This window comes from Telopea speciosissima, chromosome 1, assembly GCF_018873765.1.
Source record: "Telopea speciosissima isolate NSW1024214 ecotype Mountain lineage chromosome 1, Tspe_v1, whole genome shotgun sequence".
In the NCBI taxonomy this organism is placed as follows: Eukaryota; Viridiplantae; Streptophyta; class Magnoliopsida; order Proteales; family Proteaceae; genus Telopea; species Telopea speciosissima.
Genome location: NC_057916.1, coordinates 15,639,108 through 15,660,491, shown reverse-complemented (window position 1 = coordinate 15,660,491; position 21,384 = coordinate 15,639,108). Strand labels below are relative to the sequence as shown.

The window sequence follows — 21,384 nt, the reverse complement described above, 5'->3', positions numbered from 1 at the left end:
TTGTCCCAAGATCTGAGCATCAACTGTATCCCATGATGGGTCATCATCAGGCTTAAGCTTAAACAGATGATCCTGCTGATCACGTCCTGTCAATACCAACTTAACAATTTTCTTCCATTGTTGATACGATTGGAGGAAGAAGAGAAACTTCAGTCATCACAGACTTGGAACCCTCAGCCATAATTCACTACCAAATTGATGAAGTGAAGAAAGAAGAATAAAAATTCTGGAAAAATTGAACCTCCAAAAACCCTGACAAATCGATTGCAATAGGAGATGATCCACAACCAACAAATGCTGTTAAATATCCTTCGAAAAAGGGCAGCACACTCCAAAAAATCCATTCAAGTCAAGAAACGGCCCAAAAATCAATCTCAAAACCCTGTGAAAAAAATCAAATTTTCTCCCTTGAAAAATCGATCTCAAAACCTGGACAAGTGCTGCCGATTCTATGCTTCAGCCTTCAATGCAACCTTCACTCCATCCATTGCAATCAAACACATCCACAAACACAAAAAGAGTCCTAGTTCTTAATTTATACCATGAACTAGTCTCTAAAAAGCCCCAAAATACAGCATAGGGTAGTGCACCCCTTCAAACAGAAAAAAAGAAAGAAAAGAAACCGCAAGCCTTTAAGCTCCAATACCCGCTTCAATCTTCAATCGTAGGCTGTAGAAAAGAGAAGAAGAGATCCACTGAGAGAGGAAGAAGAGAGGGAGATGTGCAACTTGGGAGTAACACGATATGTGTAATCTCCCACTAATACTTCATTATATATAAGTGATAAGGGCAAAACAGGAAAAACAGCATAAAGAATAAAAAATACATCCAAACCAAACTACCCTTACTCACCTATCTTGGTATTAGCGCAAAGAGCTAATACCGAGCTTACACCACTCACAATAACAGATCTCTACTACATCATTTTTTAGATCTTTGTCCACTATTATGCCCACTCCACTTCTATTACTATGGTCTCCTGAATACCAAAGCTTGAAGTCATCCAACATCTTAGCTTTGTTACCCTTCCATCTTTTCTCTTGGATACATGCGATATTATCCTTCGTCTCCTCATAACATCCACCAATTCCAGGCTCTTACCCGCTAAAGATCCAATGTTCCAAGAAGCTAGTCTAATCCTATGTTTTTGGGCTGAAAACATTCCTCTCACTTGCCCTTGACTACTTATCACCATACTCGGGTGTCTGCACGGCGTGTCGCTTACGGGGGACGCCCTAGTAAATGGAGGATGTAGAAACATGAGATCAAGACAAAAGAGCTCATAAAACAAAAGGATCCATGCAAAAGTGATTGGCAGAATATATTAAAATGCTGACTGCCGACCTGACACACCACAATAAGGATAGATATATATTTTAACCCGAATATTACCTGGGACCCGGGGCAGCCCCTAGACTTTTATTAATTCTCAAAAAAAAATGAATGAATACACGGGGGGACATGCCACCTTACCCCTAACACAAGAAATGATATAAACATAAGAATCTGGACACCACATTCTGGGGACAGGTAAACCTGACCTATCTTCCCGAAGGATACGCTGGAACTCTCCTTGAGGACAGTTGTCCTATATATATATATATTAGAAAAGTAGATACAAAAGAGTAGAAAGGAGGGGACACACCTAATGCATTAAAAGACGCACTCTATAGATAAAAATAAAATGGTGCATATCCAAGCAAAGCAGGCACACAGATGTTTACTCTGTGCTTAAACTAAACAAATGATGATGATAAAGTAGACAAGTAATTCAGATTAATGCCAATGTGAGGAGCAGGTATTACAAAATGACCAAAAAAAAAATAAAATGCTACAGTAGATCAGGCCAAACAAAGTAAAACAGTAATTGGCGGAAATGTAAAATTTTTTACCCTGAGAGGACAATGTAAGTCCAAATCCACCCTGGACAGACTTTCTACACAGTAAAATACGATACCATTTTACCCTGAAATAAAATGAACTCTCTTGCCCTCACCTTTTTTGGCCGAAATTTGTGAGGAAACATATTTCTCACTAGGTTGAAGCCTTCAACATTATTCATGGTTTAGATTTGAGGAGTTTGTAGGGAATTCATCTACTTTTTGTTGGGAGGGTGAGGTTGATCATACAGATAAACCCTTAATCACTTCCTTTTTTTCCCGGAGGCGGGTAGGGGGTGGGTATAAACCTTTAATTAATTAAAGAAAGCAAGTCACCAATGCATGATCACAACCAAAAAGGTGATACATTTGCTCTAGTATGTTAATGTCTGAGATGATTTATGCACAGGAATTGAGGAAAACTGACTCCCATCTTCCCAAAATAAATGTAGATGCTACATCTCTATTTTTTTTATAATTTTTTCGCTAACAGGATGCAGTTGCAATTTGACATTGTTGGTTTATTTCAGCATACAGAATTTATTTATCTTTTATAAGATTTCTATGAATAAAAATTAAATAAATTCAAGACAAATAACTTACTGGTCATCTGTCTCTGCATAAGTACTACATCGACTGCTTACCTCCAGCACCTGGTGCGTCACGGATTACCGGGAAGCGGGATAAAGAAAGCAGCTGTACTGCCTTGCCGCGGGGTAGTCCTCTTGCTGGGCAGCCGCCCCGTTTGGTGGATTCACACCTTCAACTTACGGCTGGACAACATTAATAATATAATAGATAAAGAAGATTGTGAATTGCTTTATTCAGGATGCAGAGAAGCCAGTATTACATTTAGAGAGCCATACTTACGATGTATTGAATATGATAGAATTACATTGGCAATAGATTATCATGATAATTAGAAAAAACTGAAACAAAATCTTATATCACTATTTTAGATGTGAAAATATGGAAACTATAACATATTAACTGTCTTTCTATTTTTTCTTAGGGTGCATACAATAATATTTCTTTTAAAAATTAATCATACAAAATATGTCCACTCAACTAAGCCTTATCCCAACAAAATGAGGTTGGATTTTCAAGTCCTGGTTTGCCATTCTATTTTGTTTAAAGTCATGTTCTTTGTTAATCCAGTTCAACCATTTCTTTTCTCACCACTTCCCCCTTGGTTATTTTGGGTCTACCGCTTGTTCCTTGAGCTCTTCTAATCTGTACTATGTTGTTACTCTTGTTTCTCCTTTTCTGTCATTAACATTGCATATACTGGCTTTTGTTTACATGCCCAAACCGCCTCCAGCAAATTTCCCTAAACTTATTTGCTATAGGAGCCACTCTTAAATCACCTTGCATGTGTTTATTTTATTTTTTCTCTTTTTTCCCCCTCTCCTGGTTTTTTCAGTTATCCATCTCTAACATCTTCATCTTGGCTACACTTATTTTATTTATTTATGTCTACTTTGTAGTCCAATATTTAGCTCCATACACCATGGCTGGTCTTATAGCTGTCCTATAATTCTTTTTTTCCTTTAAAGGAAAATACATGCGTTTGTTATTGTGCAAATTATAAGTATATAACAGAAGTTCATACAGGATATTATGAGGGAAAATATGTGAGAATGTAAGCTGTATTCTCGTTTGCAATAAATCATTTATGTTGTTTAGAATAGGGGCAGCAAAATCCTACTGTCCAAGCCATGAATACACCCAAACGTTGATGTGTTGGGTGGGTCCTTGGAGACATTAGACCTTAATGGGTTGAAAAGTGAGGACTCTGAATTGAGACATGTCTACCTTACTTCTTCCCTCCCCGACAATCTCTCTCTATTCTCTCCATGCACACTCTCCCCTCCCTAACTCTCTCTCTCTCTCTCTCTCTCTCTTCACAATTTCTGCACCCAATAAGGATTTACTGAAATTTTCATATTTGGTATATCGATTGGTCCATGAGTGCTGACATAGTGGGGGGGGGGGGGGGCATCTTAAAGTGTAAATGTAAGATGTCATTAAATAAAACCCGGATTAGGTCAGACCCGGGTCAAGTTGACATGGTTATTGGATAGCTCATGACGTGGCTATGTTAATGGTGAGGGGTAATAACATAAAGGCAAGGGAAAGTGATGGAGTACACTAACTTGTAGGACAGATTAATGGACAATAAAACCACAGGACAGAATCACAGTGACCAGAATTGTAGGGTAAACAGAACAGAATATAGAAAACTCTTATAACTTTATAACCAGCACTCAGATGTGGCTAGAAACCAGGTCGAATGGAGTGAGAATCCTGCTGGTTATATGCTCCAAAGATGGGGATGATCTGCAGAAAACTCATTAGAACAGAATTAGAAAGTAAGAGACATAAAATAGAAGGTGACATGAGAACTTTAACTCCAGGTCCAGATTTCAGATGGGACTTAAACTCAGCTCGAAGGAAGGTCCTATCTGGGGTATTAAGCCCTCAAAGGGTCAGCAAAGAGGATTGTGACCATAGAATAACAGAATAAAAGCAAGTTTAAACCACTGGCAAAGAATATGAGATTACCTCCAAGGGTTCCCAGGCAAAGATGTACAGATGCTTTAACATAAATAAAAAATAAAAAAAAAGAAGAAGAAGAGAGGAGATATGATCATAAGTATTACCATCTAAGCCTGCGGTTGGGCATCACCACCATCCCTCCATGGCTTCACCACCTTACGTGACTGATACACCACGGCTCACCATGCTCAAAGAGCTTAAATTTTATCAACCAAAATCGTGGGTATAAGGAGCCCATCCTCTATATATAGTCTTCAAATCATCATTACAAAATTATCAACACCCAATAGCGTGGGGAGAAGAATGTGTTTCTGCGAAGACAATTAAAATAGTAACTAACATCAAAATAGAAACTTTAAGGAAAATAGACACTCCTATTAATGTAGCTATTGACTCAATAGTCTGTATCAATACAAGAAAATAACAAATGCTGAAATAGTAACTAAAGATATAACATCCTAAAGAATATTGGCAGCTTCTATCATCCATAACAGCTGTCCATATGGAGCCCACAACTGAAGCATGTGAGCAGTCCATATGCTGGCCCAAAGGCTGGCTCGAACTAGGCACCATAACCGGAACCGTGGCCAATATTTTGGACCTGGTTCTGGCCTAAAACCTGGCCATCTCCTTCTTCGAACTGGATCAGAAAATAGTTAAAATTGGATTGGATCAGATGTTGTTGGCTCAGGTTGGCGAACCCTGGGTTCGATACTGATGTTGGAGTAACGTGCCTTCAATAGTGAGAGTGAGTGGCAATAATGAAATATTTTATGCAACACATGCAAATTTTCACTAAAGGAGTGAAGGTGTTAGAAATGTGTTTGGGTGATCTCGGCAATTTATCAAATGGTCGTGGGTGGGTGAAGTGAGTTTTTAAATTGGTCAGAGGTCACCCAACCCACCCATTTTTCAGACTTAATTTAAAATGATATTCTCTATTCAAACCTGATCAACAGATAGCCAAACAGATTTTCAATTCATAAAACCATATCTGATGGTTTTCTCTTGTTTTTTTTTGAATGGTTTTCTCTTGTTTTAAGTCACTTTAAGATGTTAATCTTAGCTTGACATAGCAGCCCCTTGGGTTTCACTTTCAAATTCTAGACAAAACAACAGATTTTTCATATTCCCATGAAATTTCCCTCTGGTGTTATCTGTCTTTTTGAAAAAAAATTGGGTTGCTTGATTTCTGCAAAGGCCTTTATTAATTATAATGAAAGTGAAATTCAGTTGAACTTCCACCAGAAACGTCATTAATTGATTGTTCTAAAACTATGTAGTTTTGTAAATTTTATTTTTCTCTTTCCAGGATCCATTATATTTAGAGGAACCAGCCACGTGGATGAGATTTTATTGTTGGTGTATCATTTGATTGCAAACAATGGGCTATGAAGTCTATTTTCATGCTGGAATCCTTCTTGAGATATACTATCCACAAATTGTTTCTTTGGAATAAACTGAAATACAAGTTCATAGATGGATAAAGTTAAAAATTGAGTCTCTAGGAGAATGGAAGAAAGCCTAGTGTAAAATAGCTTATTCATGTATAATTTTCTTCGATCATAGCTTCTGGCTCAATATTTTAGCATAGATTTATTCTGTCTTTGTCTAATATATTTATTTCTCTTCACTTTTTAGGTGAGCTTAGCAATCGGTTTCTTGTTTCTTGGTGGTGGAATGCATACTTTCTCAACTAGCAATACTGCTGTTGCTTCTCTGCTGATTACTCTTTATCCACGCTTACCTACTGGACCAAATGACAACCGTTGCCACCTTCAGGTATGTCAAAACTTGGATCAACAGTTCAGTATCGAGAAATAACTGTTTCTTCAGAAATCCTCAGGAGGGGGAGCAGAGTTTAAGTTGACCTGTATCTCTGCCGTACAGCTGTTCCTAGGCCCAAATCAATTCAATTGATTGTACTAGCCATTTGAACATATTAGACCTTTTGGGCTTGTCTGGTAAAGAAGTATCCCATGAAGTCTGGAAAAATATCTATGGATATGTTCTTCTGATAGGCTTGGCTTTTGATGCATAAGATCATGCTGTGCCCCAGCTGATGTTGAACCCCTGCCTCATTACAGGTTTCAGTAAAAGCAGGGAGGTTACATTTCCGTTCCTCTTGGAATTGGTTTGCAATATTTCTTGTTTATCTCATGTATAATTCCCCTGAAGTGTCATTCTCCAGGCATTCAGGCACTTATACATCCTGGCCACTGAAGCTCGCTGGGTGCAAACAATTGATGTTGATACTGGTCTTCCTGTTTATGCACCTCTTGAGGTGACTACTGTAGAAACAGAAAATTATGCGGAGACAAGCTTTTGTGAGATCAGTCCTTGTATTCTGCCGGAACGTGCTGTTGTAAGTTGTGTAAAGTTAACTGTTGCTCACACTCAGGGAAATTTTTGCTTTTTCCATTCATTAACTTTTATGATCTTTCTCCCTTTTGCTGAAGTGAGAAAGAGATTGTATTAGATGATTTAAGTCTTACTCAGTTTGGAAGAAGAATTCAAATTGCTCAGAGGATAAATTGCTTTTAAGGCAATCAGAGTTCTCAAAAACTAGAATTGATGTTAGAAACCATAAATTAACCATTTGATCCATACATTTACATGGACTGATGATCTTGGTGCTGAGAAAAGCTGTTTGATAGTTCCACTATGAAACAACTCTAACAAGCTTTGTTGCTTCTATGTCACTGATTAGTTAACATTGTGCATCATATGTGCAGCTGAAGACAGTTCAAGTTTGTGGGCCCAGGTATTGGCCCCAAGTCATAGAGCTTGTTCCTGAAGGTAGTAGAACAAATGTCTATGCACTAGTTATGCTAGTTTTAGATTAGTAGATCTTAAGTCTCCAAAACATTGTAATATTTAATTCCCTGTGTCATTGCTTGTACAGATAAACCTTGGTGGAGTTCTGTTGACAAGAACAACCCATTTAACTGTGGCATCATTTATATCAAGCGAAAAGTTGGAGCTTGTTCCTATGTGGATGATCCTATTGGATGCCAGTCATTGCTATCACGGGCAATGCACAAGGTCATACTGTTGTCTTCATGGTTTGCAGCTTTCTGATCATCTCTTGAATCAACCATAATACAGTGCTCTGAGACCTCTTTCTGATTTCAGGCATGTGATTTGACAAGTCTGAGAGCTTGTACTGCAAGTATTAATGGAAATGATGAAACTGGTTCATTTAAGGTTGAACAGTTGGTTAGTACTTTCTCAACTGATCCAAGCTTAATAGCATTTGCACAACTGTGTTGTGACCCTTCCTGGAACAGCAGGCAAGTATTCAAACTTTCATTTTCATTTGCTTGTCTATGATATATCTTTTTTTTTTTAAATCCCTAATTCTGTGATACTGACAGTCCCCTTCATAGTGGAAAGAAAATGGATGTGGGGTAAAGGTAGGACGAACAGAAAAGGGGGAAGACTTCGAAAGTTCTGTTATATCCATCAAATATTTACTAATTCTAATTGAACCAAATTTCCAGAGGCTGGTGTTGACCATCTCCAAAGCTTTCCGCATTATACCAAATCATACCTGAGACCAATGAGAAAATAGCCACTGTGTATCCCTTGGTTTTACTCAGCAACTCCAAACAAGAAACAGAGAAATGTCCATAGATCTTTCAAGCGACCTAAGCATCTATCCTCCTAAAATCAAATTTGTTTACTTTTCTGGTTTCTCTTACCTTGAGTTTTTTATGTGGCCTTCGGTGGAAGGGGTCCTTAAGACTCTAGTTGTTCCATGTACAAAGTTTTACTGTAAGGGCTGGGCTGATGCTTTCACCCTCTAATCTATTTCTTCTAGGTATTTTGAGTGTTTCAGACACAGTCCTGTGCAACACCCCTTGTAGTTCTTTGGAACTCCCAGTTTTGGGTCTTGATTTCAATAATTGAGGAGTTCCTTCACCACATCAATTTCTGGTTTCTACAATACAAAAATTACATCCATAAAATCCTCTACGCACTGGAGAAATTATAATTTCTTACATACCTGGGTTGATCTATCTACTTCCTTTTTAACTTGGTTGGCCACTGACACAGATTTCGTTTCAGAAACTCTCAACAGAATTCAATTCCTGAGAGCCAACTCCTTCTTCCTTGATTGGGAGCTGTCCACTCACTCCTCAACTGAACAACTGCCTCCTCTGCTCTATATGTGCATCTGTGTGTTTCATGCAGCCTTCAGATGCGTTTTTATTCATGGACCCATCAGCCACAAAATCTGAGGTATTGGGATGGTGAGATCATTTTCCAGAACCAAAATTTCAACTTCTAAATCTGCCTCTGGAGATGATGAAATTTCCTCCAGCTATCAGGCATCTTTGGTGCAGATGTTGCATTCCTTAAAAACAGAGTGGAGTTCTTCTGGGGTTCAAGTTCTCTAACTCTGTTAAAGATCTCGGCTAACCCACTTGACCTGCCTAGATTTTGTTTAATATATCTTATTTTCTCCTGTTTGTGGGTAGTTCAACTTTCAAGTGTTGTATTTTACTGCTACTACAATGCAAGTGTATGTTCTCCAGTATGCTAGTGATGTTTAATGATTAATTAGCATTCATGTGTATTCTTGTAAGCCAAGTTAATCGAAATACCATTAACAAACAGTTTCACGTCATCGGTTCTCTTGTGGCCTTTTCTCTTCATATCATCATGATGATTCTCTTTCAAATATTAGTGATAAAACATTCTTTTGCAGATCTGATGTTGATTTCCAGGAATTTTGTTTGCAAGTGCTATTTGAATGTGTGACCAAGGACAGACCAGCTCTTTTACAGGTATTTTAATCGATATGAAACATGACACTTTGTGAGTGGTGACCAGACCAAACTTTTTGTATTTTTTTTTTTTCAAGTATATATACAATAGTGACAAGTTAATAGCTTTTAAAATATTTATTAGCAGCCTTCTAACCATGTAAACTAAGTAAAATTAATGACATACCATATATATTAGGATGCATGTTTACCATAACTATAAATTATTTCGGCCTTGGCAGTGTGCCACTAATTGAGGTTTGTCTCCGAAATACAATTTCTAACACCCAATTGGTGGACTCCATCTTAGCTCATCTCCAGCTTTGCTTGCATCATATAGCTAGAATCAATGAAATATTTAAATTGATATGCCTGTATGAGAGCCTTGCTGGAGTAATACACATCTGAAGTAATTTAGAAGACAGAGAGCTTAGCTTATTAGGATGTCCATTCTTGTTTGTTGCATTCCTTGGGTATCTGGAGTCTATTTCCCACACCATTCACAATAAATCGTAAGGCTGAAAATTATGCAGGTTTATGTCTCATTATACACGACGCTTGGATCAATGGCTGAGCAGGTGACTAGTGGAAGTGATATTCTAGATGACTCATTATTTATCTCTAGTCTGAAGGTAATTCATTTTTCAAATAGTGTTTTATTTTCTTTGTTTCACATAAAAATAAAAAACTATGGTTCTACCTGGCTCCCTGTGGTGGAACCTTGAATTAGCAGTGTGAAACACAAAATACTGGATTTCTCCCCCTCCCCCCCCCCCCCCCCCAATGACTTGCAACTACTGCACAATTCATTAAATTAGTAGTTGTAGACACCATGTTCCCCCTCAAGTTCCAGGCCATTTCCCCCCCCCCCCTCGGATTCCACTCCTATTTAGTTTTAGTTTTTCTAGCAAATTCTTTGATTATATATACCTTCAAATGCCATTATTCATTTTGTTTGTCTTTTTCACTAGTTTTTTATTTTTTTATTCTTTTATTTTTATGATGACTAGCTGTTAATCTGCCTTTACATTTCCTTCTGATACACATTTTCAATGTAAATTTGGATTTTGCTTAATGTATTCACATGCAATCTTTAGATTCCTGTATTAATTGATTTACAATGCTTTTTGAGTATTTTATCGCATGTTGCCCATATTTCATTTTACATCACATCATCTATACATTTTAAAGATCACATGGGAAACTTTGATCTGTGGACACAATACAAGGATTCTATATACAGGGTGTTGTGCAAAGCATCATTCTACACATTTTTGGTCATTTCTGGTGTTTGAGAAATTTTTATTAATTTCATTGAAGCCCCAAAAACATTTTTCCAAAGCTTGGTTACAGATTATGGGCTAGGATTATAATACCAGCCTCTTTGGTTGATTACCTCCCTAGCCTAACAAGTATCATGACTTGGTCCATATTACAAAGTTAAATCTTGTGCACTGTGGAGGGTGACAAATCCTTCTTGACCAAAAACTCTTTCTATAGTTGTCTAGGTGTTGCCTAGGGGTCACAGTAGTCTGGGAGGGTCAAAGTGACTGGCTGCTTTTTTTTATATTTTTTCTACAAGGCGCCCTAAATGAAAAAGCAGGGGGAGAAGGGCCAAAAAAAGTGAAAAAGTTGAAATTAGGTGACAAAAAGGAAAAAAAGGACGAAGTAAACAGAAAGAAAGAGGGCTAGGGAAGCAGCATCACTCTATCTCTGCTGCCCAAGCTGCATCAACAGCATCAGCAGCAGCAGCAGCAAGGAAAGAAGAGGAGACGGAAGAAAGTGCTGCTACTACTGCTACAATCAGCAAGGAAGCTGCCGGAAGAAGAAGAAGAAGACGGTCGTCTAAATCTCCAACGACTTGAGATTTAGTTATTTTATAAATTTAAAATATTACAGTTCATATTTTATTAATTAAGAGGGCGGGCCTTCGTGCAACGGTTAAGGTTGCTCCATTGTGACCAAGTGGTCATGGGTTCGAGTCCGGAAACAGCCTCTCTGTGAAGCAGGGGTAAGGCTGGATACATTATGACCCTCCCCAGACCCCGCAGTGGCAGGAGCCTCGTGCACTGGGTAGGCCCTTTTTTATATTTTATTAGTTAAGGGAAAAAAGTTCTTAATTTTACATATAAATCCTCACCCAAAACTTAGTATTTCACACATGAACCCCCTCAAAACTTAGTATTTTACGTAAACGTAAAAAAAAAAACTTAATATTTTACACAATCCCCCCCCCCACCTCATTAGGTAGAAGCATGCCTTACTCACCTAGGCATCTGCCATGGCCAGCCATTGCCTGGGTTTGTTTTTTGCCGTGACAACTATGACTCATACATTCATACTTTTAATAACTATATTTGTTGATGTATACATTGACGCTGCCTTCCCTAACAGTTAAAGATTTTAGGTGAAACGGCAGTGAACATGGTATTTGTTGGATTGTATGGGCCAGAATACCGTGGGGGTATTCTAGACATTTTCTTCTTTTATTATGTTGCTTTTGTATGTGGGTTTTAGTCCCACATCGCCTATGGTAATTCTGTCCTATGTTTTCAATATTATAAATAGATGAGCTTGGGGTGATCATAATCATCCAAGCATTATTCTCTAATTCTTAATCTCTCAACATGGTATCAGAGCAGGTTATGAATTAGGGACCCTCTTCTCCCTCCATTCTCGATTTTTCCCTCTCCCTTCGATTTTTTTTCCTTTCTTCCTTCTTTCTTCTTCTTCTGTCTTGATCCCCTTGCTTTCATTCTCCCACTAGGGCAGCACTGATGAGGTGATCTACAGATCCAGTTGCTGCCCTCAATTACCTCTTTCCATGGTGCAATTTTCTGCTCGATAGGGACACCACTACCTGTCTACGATATTTGGATCTTCAGCTTTTTGGGGATTGCTTCCATCTCTGCTACAAGGGACCACTCCTCCTCTTTGAAAAACAAGAACTGCAGCAGGCCATCTCCGTTACATCTGTTCCTATCTCCTAAGATCGATTTTTCACAAAAAAAAGGGTTTTTTTTCAAAACCCTGACAACTATCGATCTAGGGGCTGGTGACTTCTATTGGTTCTGATTTTTTGACGGCCGTTTCTCTACTTATGAAGGCACACTCGACCTTGTTTGGAGCTGCAACACTTCAGTTTTTGGGTCTCTTATACCCTACATCGATTTCAGCCAAACATGGTTTTTTTCAAAACCCTGCAAATATCGATCTCAGGGTTATACTTATCTGATGCTGCTGATTTTTGGAGACGTATCCTCTCACATTAAAAGGTGGTTCTCTTCCAATTTTCAGCCCTTAACTTGAAGGATGTCTTGGTTTTCTCATCACAGCAGCCCCTCTCTGCGATTTGGGCTTCTCTACTATCTTCATGGATGACTCAGTGGATTCGACTGCTACTTCTGTTGGTGATGGACAAGGCAAATCAGATTATCGTACCTTTCCTCCTAATCTAATCAAGTTGGATGGCACTAATTACTTGCTTTGGTCTAGGTCTGCCTCCTTTGCCATTGTTGGCCGTGGCCTTACTGGCCATGTTAATGGTACCAGTGTTATGCCAACTGAGATTGGAGCTGCTCAAGACAAGTGGTTTGCCAATAATGGGGTTCTCATGTCCTATTTGATTGGTTCTATGACTATGGATCTGCAGCATAATTTTCTTTTCCTTGACATCGCCTCTAAAATTTGGGTTGCTTGCAAGGAAACCTACGGGTAGCTTGGCAATGATGCCCAGGTATATGAAATCAGGAAGAAGGTCCTTCATACTACTCAGGGAGAATTGACAGCCTCCAAATACTATGCTACTTGAGCAGCCTTTGGCAGCAATTGGACCATTTTTCTGATTTTCACCCAAGTACAGCTGCTGACATTACTTCATACGAGAAACATGTGGACAAGATCAGGGTTTATGATTTTCTGGTTGGGTTGAATGTGAAGTATGATCAGATTCGGGTTCAAGTGTTGGGTCACAACCCTTTTCCCACACTTGAACAGTCCTATGCATTGGTCTCCTCTGAAGAAAACCATAGGGCTGCCATGTTGCACCCTCCTATTACTGACAAGTCAGCCCTCTAGACTGCTGCCCCGGCTGCTCTTGCACCTACAGGCACTACTTCTGCTGATTCTACTATTGGTACTATTGTTTGTGAGCACTGTCACAAACCTTACCACACCAAAGAAAAGTGCTGGAAACTTCATGGGAAGCTGGCTGACTTTGAAGCTAAGAGGGCTGCCAAGAAAAAGCCAAAGAACAAAGCAAACCATACTGAGTCTGTTACCACTGCCCCTGCTACTGACACTGGTCTATCCCAGGACGATTTACAGGCATTCCTCCGTGTGCTAAGGACTTCTGCTGCTGCTGCCTCTACTACATCCGCTGCTCCTACCAACTCTTCTACTCCTTCAGGTTCACACTTTGCTCGATCAGGTATTCCATTTGGTGGTCACTGTGCTTCTGTAGCTTCTCATCCTTGGATCATAGATTCTGGAGCTACAGACCACATGATCGGCTCCTTTAGCCTGTTTCATCGTTATTCTCCCACTTCTGGGAAAAATAAGGTTAAAGTAGATGATGGTTCCCTTTCTTCTATATCGGGAAATGGAATCATCAACTGCACTTCCTCTCTTCCGTTGTCTTCTGTGTTACATATTCCTAATTTTACTACTAACGTTCTTTCTATTAGTAGTATTATTCGTGATCTTAATTGCAAAGTAACCTTTTTTCCTTCTCATTGTGTCTTTTAGGATCTGGGCTCTGGGAAGACGATTGGATTGGGTAAAGTACATGGTGGATTGTACCTGCTTGATGATGGTTGTTTCACTCCACCACCATTACCTTCTCCGTTTCACCAGAACTCATTAGCATCTTCTGAACTTTACCAATGGCACTCTAAATTAGGTCACTCCCATTAGGAATTTTAGCACATTTGTTTCCTAGTTTGGTCGCCCAACATACTGAGGATGACTTTTTTTGTGAGGCTTGTATTCTGGCCTAACAAACACGTTCAAATTATCAGTTTTCAAATAAAAGGGGTTCTTCTTGTTTTCAATTGGTGCATTTTGATGTTTGGGGCCCTAGTCGTAAAACATCTATTTCTGGTCATCGTTGGTTTGTCTTTTTCATTGACTGTCATTATAGGAACACAAAGTATCTCTTGCACACAAAAAATCAGGTTTTTTCATGTTTTCAGCACTTTCATAAAATGGTCCAAACTCAGTTCCAGGCTACTCTCAAAATGTTGAGAAGTGATAATGGAACCGAGTATAAAGAATCTCAATTTCAAAAATATTTGGTTGATCATGGCATTATTTACCAGACTAGTTTTGTTGATATCCCTGCCCAGAATGGTGTGGCAGAACAGAAAAACCCCCACTTGTTAGAGATGGCTTGGGCTTTGATGTTTGCTAGGCATGTCCCATCTCAATATTGGGGAGATGTTGTTCTTACTGCTGCCTATCTCATCAATAGATTACCTTCTCGGTTTCTTGACTCCCGTAGCCCATCTGATGTTTTACTGGGGAACTCCTCTTTTATTGTACCTCCCAAGGTGTTTGGTTGTGTGTGTTATGCTAGAGATCTAAGATCTCCAGGCAAACTTGAACCCAGGGGGTTACGTTGCATTTTCTTGGGTTATTCTCCAATCCGGAAAGGTTATAAGTGTTACCATCCCCCTTCCCGCCGTACTTTGGTTAGTATGGATGTTGTCTTTCATGAGACACTTTCCTATTATTCTTTACCACCTCTTCAGGGGGAGAGTTGTAGTGAAGATGTGCTACCTTTTGAGATTTCTCCTCTTGAGGTTCCTTTGGCTGCTGCCCAGCCACTTACGGCTGCGGCCCAGCCCCCCATGGCTGCTGTCCAGCCTCCTTCGAATGCTGCCCAACCTTCTTTAATTGATGCCCAACCTCCTCTGGCTGTTCCTCCCTCATCTGAAGGGAATCCTTTACAGGGGGAGACCATAGAAAAGAGTGTTGTTAATGTTCCTATTCAGGGGGAGCTGACTCCAACCCAGAGAACTATTGGTGCCTTTCAGAAGAGGATATACAACTCCAATATACTCACCTATAAAAGGAGTGGGATCAACAGAGGGCAGCTTCAATCCACTACAACACCAATACCCATCCAATTGCCGACTCAAGATCCAGATCCTTCCTCTCCTGGTAAACCCTCTTCTTCCGACCTACCTACTGCTCATCGCAAAGGTACTAGGACTTGCACTCTACATCCCATATCTAGTTTTGTTTCTTATAGTTCTCTTTCTCCTTCTTTTCGTGCATTTGTATCTTCTCTTTCTTCTGCATCTATAGATGGAAAGTGGAAGGCAGCAATGTTGGAAGAATAATACTTTGGATCTTGTGGCTCTTCCTCCAGGGAAAAAACCAATTGGATGTAAATGGGTCTTTGTGGTCAAACAGAAGGTTGATGGTTCAGTGGATCGATATAAGGCACGTCTAGTTGCAAAGGAGTTCACTCAAACTTATGGAGTTGACTATCAAGAAACCTTTGCACCAGTGGCAACTGGCAAAACTCAACACTGTCAGGGTGTTATTATCTTGTGTTGCAAATCTTGGATGGGATCTTCAGCAGTTGGATGTAAAGAATGCCTTCCTCCATGGGGAGCTTGCGGAGGAGGTATATATGGACATTCCACCAGGCTTCTCTGATGACAGGACCAAGGGCAGAGTCTGTAAATTGAAGTGTGCCCTGTATGGGAAGCAGTCACCTAGAGCCTGGTTTGGCAGATTTCACAAGGCTACAAGCAAAGCAATGCTAATCACACTTTGTTTATCAGACAAGTTAGTAACATGGTAACCCTTCTCATAGTCTATGTGGATGATATTGTGGTCACTGGTAATGATGGTGATGCTTTCAAGAATTTGAAGCTATTCCTTGGTAGTGAATTTGAGGTAAAGGATCTTGGACCTCTAAAATACTTTCTAGGGATAGAAGTTGCTCGATCTTCGAAGGGTATCTTTCTATCTCAAAGAAAATATATCCTGGATCTATTGTCTGAGACTGGGCTGCTAGGTTGTCATCCTTCTGATACTCCTATGAAAGCTACATCAAGACTTAAGGAGAAAGAGGGTAAACCTGTTGACAAAGGTTGTTATCAACGATTAGTTGGAAAACTAATCTATCTCTCTCACACACGACCTAACATAGCCATTGCTGTAAGTTTGGTGAGCCAGTTTATGCATGATCCCTATTCCTCTCACATGGAGGCAGTTCGTCGTATTTTGCGGTATTTGAAGTCTGCTCTAGGATAAGGAATCCTTCTCTCCCAATGGTTACCTGAAGATTGAAGCTTATATTGATGCCGATTGGGCTGGCTCCACTAACAGAAAATTAATTTCTAGCTATTGTTCATTTGTGGGTGGGAACCTTGTCATATGACGCAGCAAGAAGCAGAATGTTGTGGCAAGGTCTAGTGCTGAAGTAGAATTTCGTGCGATGGCCCAAGGAACTTGTGAACTCCTATGGCTTAGAGGATTGTTGTTGTCCACCTTCCCATGATGCTTTATTGTGACAATAAAGCAGCCATTAGCATTGCTCATAATCCTGTCCAGCATGATCGTACTAAGCATGTGGAGGTTGACCGACATTTCATCAAGGAGAAGCTCGAAGCTGGACTCATTTGTGTTCCCTTTGTGAAGTCTACTGATCAGTTAGCTGATATGTTTACTTAGGGACTTAGTGGCAAAGTGTTTCTTCCTATCTTAGTCAGGTTGGGCATGCATGACATATATGCTCCAACTTGAGAGGGAGTGTTGGATTGTATGGGCCAGAATACCGTGGGAGTATTCTGGACATTTTTTTCTTTTATTATGTTGCTTTTGTATGTGGGTTTTATTCCCACATCGCCTATTGTAATTCTGTCCTATGTTTTCAATATTATAAATAGATGAGCTTGGGGTGATCATATCATCCAAGCATTATTCTCTAATTCTTAATCTCTCAATAGTATCAGAACAGAGAAGTCAAGTGTTTGACTCCTGGGAAGTGCATGAGAAGGTTTTTTCCGACATTTCTTCTCCCTCGGTGTCACGCGAAGGAGATGCCGCTTAAGCTCCACGTGCAAGGACCATTGGATCTTGGCCTGCACGTGTAGGGGGAGTGTTGATGTATACATTGACGCTGCCCTTCCCTAACAGTTCAAGCTTTTAGGTGAAACGGTAGCAAACACTATTATATCCACAGCCATTGTGGGTAAGCATCAAGCATTAACTACATCTGTATTATAAATTAATAACACATTATCATAATAATCATAGTTGTCAAGGCGCCTCGGAGACCCAAGGCCTTGGAGGGCTGCCTAAGCGCTTTGGCGATAAGGCGCCCTAGTATGTAAGAACACACTAAATTTTTCACAACTTGGCTTTCCAACAGCATGCTTCATAAACATATATCACTGTATTATGTAAGAACACAATAAGCTGTTCATAATATGACTTTCCAACAACATGCCTGATAGATTTTGCAATAGAACAAGGTAAGCAATTGTATATATGCTACTATTAGCATTAATATCCCATGTGGAAGGAACAATAAAGCAATACAGATTACAAATTACAGAATATATGCAACCAAGTTCAAGATTAAATGATAGATTGGTTGATAAAATCCCATAGGTGGTGAAATAGGAAGCAAATGTTTACAAGAAGTACAAAGAAACACACAAGAAGAAAAACAAGAAGTGCCACTGGAAGTTCCCGCCAGAAGTACCATTGGAAGTGCCATCAGAATTGCCACTGGAAGTTCCGTGCCGTTAGGGTTTCAGAGCTCTGAGTTGTAATGCGGAACAACTGAAGAATGGATGAACTCAACCATCTTAGCTATTCTTCATTTCAGTTTTCTCTTTTGTTTTGTTTATTTTAACTAAGTGATCGATTCCTCTTACCTGCATGATACCATATACACAAGACATGGTATTGTTAGCAAATAGTATCATTTCATATAATTAAAAAGGGAAAGAGAACGCTACCTGGTCACATGCGGTGCGCTGCCCCTGCGCCCAGACACAAGGCCGCGTGAAATGACCGCCACCTCCTCAGGGATTTCCGCCTTTCCATGGTGGTGCGGCAGTCATTTCGTGCAACCCTATGTCTGGGCGCTGGGGCTGCACGTGACCAGGGAGCGTTCTTTCTCTCAATTTAAAAAAATGTATATACAAAAAGGTGACCACCCAGGCACCTAGGTGACGCCTAGAGAACCAAGGTGGTCGGTAGCCTTTTGTATGTAACCTAAGTCAAGGGGTCACCCAGCTCTCAGGATTACGCCCGCACGCCTTGACAGCTATGATAATAATAATAACAATAAGGGCAAAGAATATCAGATCGGTTCGACAAGATAAGATTATCTGGTTAGCCCAAAAATCTGCCAAATGGTAGTTTGGACGGGGCCTAAATTTATGTGGACAGCCTCCTAGGTCCCCTGCTCACATGTCAAGTTTCAACCCAAATGGAATTTTCCACACGGCAGATAGAGCTTTGAAAATCCAGGGCTATGGGCTGTGACCCTTAGGCATGCATGGACATACATGAGGATGCATGTAGATACACCAGGGGGTATATGGTTGAATTTTTTTTCAAGTTTGACAAGTGGCCTATCCAGACCGTCCACTAGCTATCTGACAGTTAGGTTTGCCACATAATTTTCCTTGTGGCAAAATTTCATGGACTGTCGAGGGATGCTTATCTTGACGATTTTATATTGCTTCGTGTACTCGCAAGGAATAGATGGTTACTCATTTGTGTTCATGTTGACCGGTAAGCAGTTTATGTTTTTATAAATTTTTATCAACTGGGTTGTATTTAGGTTGAGGCAGCTCTAACATGACATGAATCTGAAAGGACCTGACCAGTTATCTCCCCTACATGTACATTAGAATTTAAAACATTTAAGATGTATGCATTGTTGAACCACCTTATATGGTGTCTCAGGGCACTCACCACCAAACCGTGTTGTAGTGCCAAAACCACAACTCTTACAGCACTCAAAAATCAACTCTTTCCATAGCTTTTTTTTGGTCTCCTTAGTCCCTTCCTCATATTTATTCTTCATGCGAAAATTATATAGGAGAACTGTTTCCAACACAGCTGTACAGAGGACTCTTTCTTACCTGCTTAGTTGACAATTGGATTGATTTGGGATCCTCCTGATTGGACAATCATCAAATTTGCTGGAGTATCTCAACCATCTGTCCCTCCATATGTTCCCCCCCCCCTCCGGGGTGCAGTTCCTGTTTAGTTCACTAGTTGAGTTTTATGTTGTAGATGTAAGTGATAGAAGGAGAGGAAGTTGAAGGAGCAAGAGGGAAGAAGGAGAAGAAGAAGTAGACGAGTGAAGGAGGGAGAAGAGTTCGGTTGTAATACTTGTGTGTGAGATTATTCTCTCCACACCTATATTACTCCACTAACAACAATAAATATATTACATCCAACCCCCTAGGGAGGTAAAAGGTAAAAAAGGTAAAGGAGAAATTACATTATAAGTGAACTAGACAAGGTCCAATTCCTAAAGTACCCTTAGAACATCAATTCTAATAACTCTAACATCACTTTCTAGAGCTTTCGAATTTGTTTTAAACCTCTATAATGACAGAATGGGATATCACATTGGTCGAGAAATTTTAACCATGTATATAGGTGATGATTGGACATGTCAACCAAATTCGAGCCCCACCAAACTGCCGTGTGCCAATAGTTAAGGGCATGCAGGAATGGGTTCCTGGTGCAGGCCGGTGCTCTGTACCTGATATGTATTAGTCTGGTAGATTGAAATGGTGATTTTTCCAGGAGCATGACCATACATGTGGTGAACATGCTGGACTGATCTATACTATTTGAAGATCCTCTTAGGGATTCTGTCAAATGGATGTGGTCAGATACATATCTGATTGACCGATTGGCCTAATGAAATAGAAATGGTGAGACCATCCTAGAGAATCTCAATTTTTTTATGATGATCCGGATTCTGGATTAGTTTTCATTGCTGCTTCTCCCTTCCCCTTCCAGCAAAAAATTTAAAAAAAAGTCCCACCTGAAGTAGCTTTCTCCTCCCTCTTGTTAAATCCACCTGAACTATGTATATTCATATGTGATGCAATGTAAGTATGTGTGCTTGTGTTTGGTGGGTAATCTTATTCTTTTTCAGTTTCCTCTTTGTTTTGAGGAATGCTGAGGGTTGAGGAATGATATCATAGTTGTCAAGGCGCCGCCTAGGCGTCCAGGTGGTTTTGTTGGGGCCTAGGCGACCTCCGCCTTATTGCAAGGCGCCTTGCACTGGTTTTTATTGGTTTCGAACCCGGTGTTGGCCCTTATTTATGCCAAATTTCACTAGTATATTATTCATAAACAAGCAAATACTCCCCTATTTGAATCCAATAAAAATAGTTAAAAATCAAATTCCAAAAGGGTAAAAAATCAACCCTCCAGTTCAAGAAAAAAACTGGATTTTTGACGATAGGTAAAATTTTCAACTTTCTAATGCTTGGGTTTTTCTCAAATCTAAAATTCTATAGATCTTAATATGATAAAACATTGTTAAAAACCAAAAGTACGGTAAAATATTCATTTGTTTTGATACCTAAAAAAATATTTTCATTCAGAGCGATTTTAACAGCATTCGTGCATACCAAATAAGGTTGGACCGGAACATAACTTTTTCAATATAAATCAGATTTAAGCACTTTTGAATTTGTTGGAAAGCTGGTTTTGTGCTCTACAGCCTCTACCTAATGCTAAAAGTCTCATGTAAAAGTAAAATCATCTAACTAGTCAAACTTCTTAGAGAACAAGAACATTTCTCTAAATCGAGAATAATTTAATTACTTATAGATAAGATCATATTTTCTAAGAAAAGTATAAACCAAATGTGAGACTAGTATAAACCAAATGTATGTTTGATGGGTTTCAAACTTCCAATAGCTTGGTTCTTCAGTTCTGTTGTCTTCTAGTTTTATGTTGATTTTTGATTACTTGATGTAGCTTAATATTGATTTTTGATGGCTTGATGTGACTTAGTGTGGCTTAATGTTGAGTTTTGATGACTTGAGGAGGCTTAATGTTCATTTTTTATGATATAAATTATAAGGTATATATTGTAGCATACTAAATAATGTTAGAAAAGGGGGAAATAAAAAATAACACTTGGGGGCGCCTTGCCGCCTAAG

General features: G+C 39.5%; 1 protein-coding gene and 1 long non-coding RNA gene across 3 annotated transcripts in view; one reads left to right on the top strand and one right to left on the bottom strand.

Annotated features, from left to right (window-relative positions):
* The window catches only part of LOC122671564 (anaphase-promoting complex subunit 1), a 141,386-nt gene that overhangs the window by 118,871 nt on the left and 1,131 nt on the right, over positions 1-21,384 (top strand). For both annotated transcript variants that reach the window (XM_043868871.1, XM_043868864.1), the window contains exons 30-36: positions 6,081-6,221; positions 6,631-6,804; positions 7,175-7,238; positions 7,345-7,484; positions 7,575-7,732; positions 9,154-9,232; positions 9,745-9,843. In XM_043868871.1, coding sequence (XP_043724806.1) covers positions 6,081-6,221; positions 6,631-6,804; positions 7,175-7,238; positions 7,345-7,484; positions 7,575-7,732; positions 9,154-9,232; positions 9,745-9,843 — 855 coding nt within the window. The remainder of the gene's footprint in view (positions 1-6,080; positions 6,222-6,630; positions 6,805-7,174; positions 7,239-7,344; positions 7,485-7,574; positions 7,733-9,153; positions 9,233-9,744; positions 9,844-21,384) is intronic.
* LOC122671584 lies at positions 299-20,669 on the bottom strand. Its single transcript, XR_006334367.1, has 3 exons — positions 20,550-20,669; positions 2,340-2,343; positions 299-309 (listed from the first exon to the last, which is right to left on the bottom strand). It is a non-coding gene; the product is annotated as an uncharacterized LOC122671584 (long non-coding RNA).